The sequence below is a fragment of the Gavialis gangeticus genome, unplaced genomic scaffold (genome assembly GCF_001723915.1).
Source record: "Gavialis gangeticus isolate Ggan-Ray unplaced genomic scaffold, GavGan_comp1, whole genome shotgun sequence".
In the NCBI taxonomy this organism is placed as follows: Eukaryota; Metazoa; Chordata; order Crocodylia; family Gavialidae; genus Gavialis; species Gavialis gangeticus.
In genome coordinates, this window is record NW_017729022.1 from 148,497,444 (window position 1) to 148,506,222 (window position 8,779).

An 8,779-nucleotide genomic window follows, 5' to 3' on the forward strand; every position below is an offset into this window, starting at 1 on the left:
CCTTCCCCCAGCACGCTGAACCTGAAATGAACTTCTGGATCCCCTCTCCCCAAAGGTTTTATTTTACCCCAAATTATGGGCAGTTTTATTAAAAGCTAAGAGTTACATTCACAAAATAGAAGGGATGAAGGAGGGTGCACAGCTCCCGTCCGCATTTTACCCATAACTGCATCCCAGTTACTTGGCATATGGGAGGCTTAGGCTCAGATTCCCTTTGCTTGATTCAGAGCAGTGGTCATCTCCTCAGTGCCCCAGTGACTTGAGTAGACAGTATTCTCATGTGGTTCTCTCTCAGGTACTCCTGCTGAAGCTGTTTCACTTTGAATGAACTACTTAAATATTAATTGGAACAGCACCTGGAACCTGATGGTTATCTTCCCTAGTGGATGTCCTAACCACTGGAACAGTCATTCTTTGACCCAGAATTAAACTACTTGCCCAAGTCCAAACTAAGTCTGACCTTATCTACACTAGAGACTTTCCCTGTCTTCCAGAGGAAAATGGGATTCCCCTCAGCAACCAAGATGATGAAATTCATACTCTCAACCAACATACAAGCAGCACTTCTGCTGAGAAGGCTGTAGAATTCTCTTCATCTGTTTATTAGATTTTAAGGTAGCTACAGTACTTCTGTCTCCTCCGGTAGGTTCCACGGATTCTGATGGCTTGTCTCTTTCCAGTGTACTACCTATTCTCTAGTGAGATATTACTAGGCTACAACCTAACAGTGGTAAATCAAAACACAATACAAATCCTCTTCCACCAGAAATAGACTTACTACCTATTTTTGTCTGTAGGTTTCACGTAAGTAGTAGTTTCCCTTTCTTTGGGGAGATTGGTGGAGTTCCTTCATACTTCAAACTGTTTTGTCAGGCACCCTGATAATACTCTTCTCCTCTCATAATGACACCATTCTCCCAGGAATGTCATCCCAGGAGCAGAAAAGAAGGTTATTCCTGAAACAAACAGTACAGAACTTCTAGTCCTTTTGTAAATCAGGGTATCACATTGCCTTCAGCACCCCTCTTAGGGTGCTTACTTCACATGTTTGGTGCTCCTAGATAGAGAGCCTTGTTTTTGAGTACCCTGTCTACCCTCTTCTCCTTATACTTGCCAAACCTGGAAATGCGGTGTTGAAGCTACTCAGGGCAGCATTCCCTGTTCCTTCTTAAGCATGCCAGACACATCTTAAGAGCTGAAATGAGGGCATCCCTAGAATGGCATCAGCATCTTCTAGGTTGGTGGGAGCATGTGGGTGGTGCATGTTTGAGATGTGTTGCTATCCATGGGTACCCAGGAATACACTTTGAAGTCTTCAAAACCTATTTGAGACAGTTACACCTCACAGATCATCTAGTCAAGAGGAGATACCTGAATCTGATGCTTGAAGATCAGTGTCTCAGGTTTTTAACTAGGCTTTCTACAGTAAGGATATCTGGTTTTATATTTGACTTTTGAGAGATGATCCAAAGAAGAATATGGAATATAAACTATTTGGATATATGAATCTAATCTGGCTGACTGCATTCCCATTTCCTTTAAAAAGATTTTCTAAGTATGGTATGTATAAACTTAAAAGAAGGCAGATTTCTTTGGTGCTCTTCAGGGAAGTAATTTTGATTATACCTTGGGGAGACTATCACATTTGATCCTCTGGGGTTCTACACATTTAAAGGATAGGAAAAGTCAAGATCAAAGAGTGGGAGTGGAATCTATACCACTCAACTCTCTGAGCAAGGCAGACTGAAAGACCAGAACCTGTTTTGTGCCATGGCGTAATGGAGGAAAACTAGAAGCCTCCAAGAGGAACAGAGTTGGAAGTGAAGTTTGTGATCGCCTTGTCTCAAACATAATCTCAGAACCTCATTTTTAATCCAGTCATTCCCATTAATATGCTGAGGCTGAAGATGAGAGAGAGTTACCAACGGAATGGTCCACAGCGATCCTAGTCATCTTTCCACTGACCCTCAGATCTTTGGGTCTTGTACCTGATTAAGACACAACTAGAGCTTTGTCTCCCTCCATGAAAAACCGTATATATAACACCCCCCTCCCCCGAGCCTGTTCTCTGACAAAAATCCATTGCTGATTTAAAAATAAAAAACCTCACCAAAAACCTACTGGCGTAAGATACTGACCAGAAGTGGTCACTTGGAAGAAACACCATTGATATCTTTATATTACATGAATAAAGTTCATACACTGGTGTTATAAAAGAAGCATCAGTTTGGCAGGTTAAAGCATACATTAGAGTTTCTACATGGCAGTCTGAGCAGGGGGTGCAGTGATAGCCTTTTGGACAAGTGTGAAACTGAAAGAAGCCAAAGAATTGTTGATCAGTCTCTCAGTTCCTCAGAACCACCTCACTTAAACAGTGTAGAGCTCAGTAACACACAGTTCAAGATCAAAACAAGATTCTAAGTGACACAAAACTTCTTAAAACTGTCTTTGCATTCTTTATACTTGGTTCATCTCTGCTGCTTTCCATTGAATGTAACTTGACTACTACCTCTTTGTTCAGGAGGATATAAGACATGATGCCAAGCTCTCAACTGTAAATATTTATATTGGGGCATGGCAGTTTCTCAGACTGACTGGCTTTCTTTCTCAGAGTCACCGTAATCATCTTTGTATAGTAACAAATACTATGTTTGTCATTTTGGATAAGTCTTAAGGACTGTCCTAAGGAAACATAACAGCATATGGTGAACATGAACAGACAGCGTAGGACAGTGGTCCCCAACCTTGGGTTATGACCCAAATGAGGGTTGCAGGGGCAATGCCGGTGGCACCGCACACAAAGGACGAGCTGCATTGCGTGCTGGGAGCTTCCCTGCCCTCAGGCCACTGTACTCCACTCCCAGCAGCGGGAGTTTGGGAACCACTGGTGTAGGATATGAGTATGTACATAGGGATGTTAAGAGCCTCGGTACAGCTTCTGTGAAAAATTGGTGTGCACTCATGTAAAAAAAAGCTGTGATTGATGTCGAATGGGGAGATAAATTCATAGTGTAGCTTAAAGTGCAGGCCACTGCGTGGTACTTTAACCAAACTTTTTCAAAATCCCATGGAGTTGAACTTGCCTTTTCTCTGCAGATGAAGTGTTATTTGGTAAACAGATGCAACAGAACATTTTGTGGGTGTCTCTCTATTTGTAGTACTAATTGTGTAAAAATTACCTTAGTTGTTAAGTGGAAAGTGTGGAAAGCAAGTGATCTTTCACTCGAGCTGTACATTATGTATATTAATACTTTAATAGCACCTGCAGAACAATAACTGAATAACCTATCCAACTTCATCTTTTATTTAATTTGAATCTTCTCTTCCTGTCAGCCTTGGCAACCCTACTTTGAAGACTTTGAATATGACCTGACAATGAAAGGGACAGAAAAGAAAAAAGTTCTGTCTTACTATTTAATTTTCCTTCTGGAACTATCCATCTCATAGCCTAGCATGCTGTGGAAGATTTGAATTTTATATTCATAGGTTTTTTTCTGGCTATAGCTTGGCTTATTTTTAAAATTCTTTTAAAAAATATTCTCTTGTAAGAACCATTCTAAATTTCTTGACCCTTAATTTTTTTTTTTTTTTGGCGGGGGGGAAGGTTCAACTTGTACCATATGCTGCAAACTAATACTACATTAACTTACATAGCTATGTTTTAGCTTTGGAAGCTGTTGTTCTGTTCCATTCTTTTTGGGGAGCTGTCGTAGTTAAGCCTTTAGTGGATACAGAGACTGAGTATCCCACTGTGAAATCTGTCTGTTAGGGACAGTATGTTTAAGATAAACACCCCCCCCCCTCGCAAAAATGGAAGAGCAATTTTTCAGGTTAAATTGTGTATGGAATTAGAAAGTAGAACTGTGCAGGTTGAATACTGCACTACCTTTCAGTCTTTACTCTACCTTGATGTCATATCTTGCACACTAAATACATCGAGAGATTGAAGTGATCAACATAGATTATTCAACATTTTTCACCTTAAAAGAGAGATTAAAGCAAGAGCACCAAAGGGTGGTGGTGGGGGGGGATAAAGAAATATTGTTGGGACCATTGCTAGTTAAGGATCTCCTGCACTATACATATCTCTTTTCTGGTATTGTCAGCATGGGGTGAAAGAGGAAGTATAATAGCAGTTACTAGTGAATGATCCTTGTAGGAAAATTTGTCTTGTGCTTGAAGAGATTTTTTGAGGAGATTGGGACTTCAGGATTGCGATGGACTAAGTATCAATGAGAAACGGGAAATAAATAATAAAGTGTTAAAAGATTTACTTTATCATGTACATATTGAGAGACATATATGGCAACTTTTTACCTAAAGCATGCCAATTTTAAAGCAGATTGGTTGCCCCAATTAAAAGGTGGAGAAAGGTTTGAAAGAAAACCTTGAAGGAAATCTAAATTTAACCTTAACTATGATTTCACAGTTATTTCCTTTTATTTATGCCTCTGGATTTAGATTCAATTTGCTCTTTAAGTAAACTAGCAGATTGAGGCTGCAGAAGGTTTAATACCTTTTTTATTGTGTGTTGAATAGATTCTCTCTAAATTTGTAGTACTAATCAATGTGCAAAAGCCACTCTTACAACTAGAGTATGGAAAGTCATTGATCACTTTCAGTCAGAAACTAGGTAGGTTAAATGCATCAGTAATCTTAGGTCCATTAATATTTTAATAGCAGCACCCGCAGAACAGTATCTTCAGGAGAAATTGCCAGATGAAGTGGTTCTGAAGATCTTCTCCTACTTGCTGGAGCAGGATCTTTGTAGAGCAGCTTGTGTGTGTAAACGCTTCAGTGAGCTGGCTAATGATCCAATTTTGTGGTAAGTGAACAGCTATTCCTCATTAGCTTGTATATGCTGAACATAATGCCAAGTATAATAAAAAATTGAAATGCTGGTTAGAAGTTATAATTAGCTTGAACTAAAACAATTGTTTGTTTTTTTTTGCTATGCGTAACTTAATATAAACATTATTTATTGCATAAACATATCTGTTGCGCACACAAAGTGAAACTTTATTTTTGAATATATAATGTAATAATAGTTGTTCAATGTACAGTGATTCATTCTTTCAGTATTTCCTGTCCCCCACCCCCTTTTTCTTCTCTCTGAAAAGTTTTTTGTGCATCTTCACTTAAAATAGCAAGTACTTTAAAATATCTAAGAAGATTTACTCTGTTACTAAATTAGGAATTTAATGTAAGTTTTATTTGCTTGGATTTCTAAAAGGATATGTTGTCTATTTCTTTTGCTAGGGTTATTGGAAGCCTTTTAGATATTTTATTTAATGAAAATCAGTATTCTGAATAGGAACGTTGTATGAGGGACTTCTTAGATGATGTAGAATTAGAATGAAATCTGAACATAAAATCTGGTATGTCAAGTGTGTTTAATCTTAGTGGTTACTTACAACAATAGAAGATGTATTTTCTGATGGAAACATGACCTCTGAATTTTAGTATCCTTATATAACAGGGATCAACACAATCTAACTTTTGAAAAATCTCCTGTATTCTAGAAGTTGAGACAGACCCGACTATTTTATTTGAATTTATCTAGTAATGTGATGTATAATTTACTCTATCAGACCCAACATGTAACATGTACAATGCATTTGTCAGCTTTTTAACAGGTACGATATTTGTGTTTAAAAAAAATTCTAAGGAGAGCTCAGTTTCAACTTCCTGAACAGTTTTAACACTTACAAAATTAAATGTTTCAGCAAGGCATTTAATAAAAGGCTTTACTCTTGTCCCTATTCAGAAAAGCATTTATGAACTTAATCAGTTAATGTATGCCACATGTTGCATATATTACAATTAACTAGTTAATCATGCAGTAAATTTAGATTGGCCCCATATGCAAAATAATTGTCTTGCCATAAAAAATGATCATCCAGCTATATTTAAAAAAAAAAAAAAAAAAGCCAACCAACTATAAAGTTAATGCTTAAAAATATGTAACAACTCTATGGCTGGTTTCTATCCAGCTTTCATTTGAATATGTGGCAGGGGCCAATGTGTTTTAAGAGCACTGCTGCGTTCAGCCCTTAAGTATATACATAATTCACATTACAAAAACAACAGCCTCATCAGTCTTAATTAGGTATAATGATCAATGTAAATAGTTTAATTTAGGAAATTATTCATTCATTTTTATAAAGATATTTTTGGTTTTCAAAGCTTTGAGGAGAACTTTTTTTGAAAGTGTTAAATATTGGACTAACTCTGCTCCCAGTAAAATCTTGAGTTTTTACCATTTGACTTCCATGGGAGCAGAATTAACTGAACAGTGAATACTTTGGAAATTGTACATTCAAGGTTTGATTTTAATTCTGATACAACCAGTTTATAACTTTGCAGCATTTTAAGCACGCTCAATTTGTCTTGTATTTCAGGAAACGACTGTATATGGAAGTATTTGAATATACACGTCCAATGATGCATCCCGAACCTGGCAAATTCTATCAGATTAATCCAGAAGAATATGAACACCCAAACCCCTGGAAAGAGAGCTTTCAGCAACTGGTATGAGTGATTCTTTTTAGATCACAAAAAACCTTGATGTTGTTTTAAAGATGACTTGCAGAGGTAAAGTACCAGAGTTTAGTAACAGACCGGGCAAGTAGAAGAGTTCCTTGACAACAAGACCATCTGCACATTACTTGTCTTTCAGGCTTTAAAGGGAATAACAGTATAGGGTTTGGAGGCTTGTTGCCCCTCGTAGCCTGATAGGAATTAAACAGTAGATTGTCCTGTATGGAAAAATGGTTTAAATCTTAATCCAAAGTATCAAAACATAACAATGAATGGACACCATACCTTTTAAAATGTGTGTAAAGGGGTTAGAAAATAATATACAATATCAAGATTGGTATGTTAATTTATAATTGAGTATAAATTTTAATTTGTAGTAGTAGTCATGTTGGGTAATAGAACTTCTAGACTGTAAGTATAGGAGAGCTAGTGTGTTTGTGAAAAGTGGGTGCAAAGCTGAAAAGGAGTAGACATATTTATTTAAATATAATTTTTACCCCATCTCACAAGCACCCACAGAATTTAGGAAAAATGGTAAGAGAAGTTTTCATGATCTGGCCACATTTTGATAAAAAGAGATGTTGCTACTCCCCTTTTCTCTATATCACCTTTTTAAATGCCAACACTCTCTTTAAAGATGAAATGATGTTCGTTTTCAAGGATAGTGACAATCATGTCACATTCAGGAAGATATATATATGTTAGAAGAAGAACAGCATATTTCTTGTATACCACATAGCCCCAGATAACATGCACCCTGCTTTTGGAAGGCTGAATTTGGTGGAGGAGGAAGGGGAAGAATTTAGGGGGGGAAAAAAAGACATTTTCCACAGCAATGGCCAATTCTATGACCATAAGGCCTCCTGGAAGCAGAGTGTTCAGGAAAGGTGGTGTCCTATGAGAGGGTCTGGATGAGGCAGTAGGAACTTCCTTTCTTATTGCAGGAGATCACAAGCCTAGCCTCAAAACCTTTGCAAGGGCAGTAGCAAGACTGTTACTTCTGAACTGTAAATATTTATTTATATTAGTTCCTGTAAATAAAGTGTTGTTTCCATTCCTCTAGTCCAGGGGTCAGCAACTCCCTGCACGTATGCCAAGCATGGCATACGAGGCTATTTTGCTCAGCATGCTACCGCCAGCTTGGGCTCTAGGGAGCTGCCAGCCACGAAGCTCAGGCTGCCCCCAGCAGGCAGCTGGGCAGTTGCAAGCCTTGCTGGGAGCAGCCTGGGCTTGATGGTTGGCAGCAGCTACTCAGAACCTGTACTGGCTGCAGCCAGGAGGCTGCAAACATCTACTTTGGGATCCAGCATTAGCTCCACACCGGCAGGTGCACGTGTGCCTCGGAGCAGATGGTGGGGGAGGGGTCTGAGGCAGCGCAGCCCCGGCCTCTGCCCCCCTGCTGGCGCAGAGCTGACGACTTCCAAGCCCGATGCAGCTTTTTATAGCCAGCCTGGGCTCTGGACAGGCTCCACAGCTCCGGCATCAGCTCCATGCCAGCAGCGAATGCACATGCACCTCAAGTGGACAGCAGGAGGGCTGCGATACCTCGGGCCCTATCCCCACCGTTCACTCTGAGGTGCGCATGCACCCGCTGGTATGGAGCTGATGTTGGAGCCCGGAGCAGCTGTTTGCAGCCTCCTGGCTGCAGCCAGCCCAGGCTCTGGTAGCTGCTGCGAATCATGGAGCCCAGGCTGCTTGCAGCAGGGGTTGCAGCTGAGCCCGCCTGACTCCCACCCACTCCAAGCCCAGCCCCACACCAGGATGAGGCTGGCACTGCCCCTTGCCAGGAGCACCACACCTTTTGTGGGCTTAACTATGCGGGGTGGGTGGGTGGGTGGTTGAGTGATGGTCAGGCTCCGGACCAGGTCCTCAGCCAGCTGCACTGCAGCCCAGCGGCTGGCTTCCTGGGGAAATGCAGGGGCTCTGGTGGGACCATGGCATTTTTGAATCGGACTTTGTCCAGTGGCCCAGGAGCCCGGCTCCATGTGCCTGCACAACTGGTTGTGTGTGTTTGTCTGCCTCTGTCTGGTTCTGTGTGTCTGTGCGCACACATGTGTCTGGTTCTGGATGTTTGTGTGCATGTCTGCTCTGGGTGTCTTCTGGTTCTCTGTGTTTGTGCACGTGGTTTTCTGTGTGCATCTGCTTGTGACTGGTTCTCTGCTCTCCTCGTTTATTTGTCTTTTTTTTTTCTCTCTCTCTCTCATTGCAACATGCTCAACAAAAAAGGAATACACAACAA

The 8,779-nt window shown here is 40.3% G+C and overlaps 1 protein-coding gene across 2 annotated transcripts in view; it reads left to right on the top strand.

Annotated features, from left to right (window-relative positions):
• The window catches only part of FBXO11 (F-box protein 11), a 68,319-nt gene that overhangs the window by 14,491 nt on the left and 45,049 nt on the right, over nt 1-8,779 (top strand). Inside the window, exons 3-4 of one of the 2 annotated variants that reach the window (XM_019516306.1) lie at nt 4,681-4,825; nt 6,402-6,531. In XM_019516306.1, coding sequence (XP_019371851.1) covers nt 4,681-4,825; nt 6,402-6,531 — 275 coding nt within the window. The remainder of the gene's footprint in view (nt 1-4,680; nt 4,826-6,401; nt 6,532-8,779) is intronic. The other variant, XM_019516307.1, reaches the window with a different exon arrangement.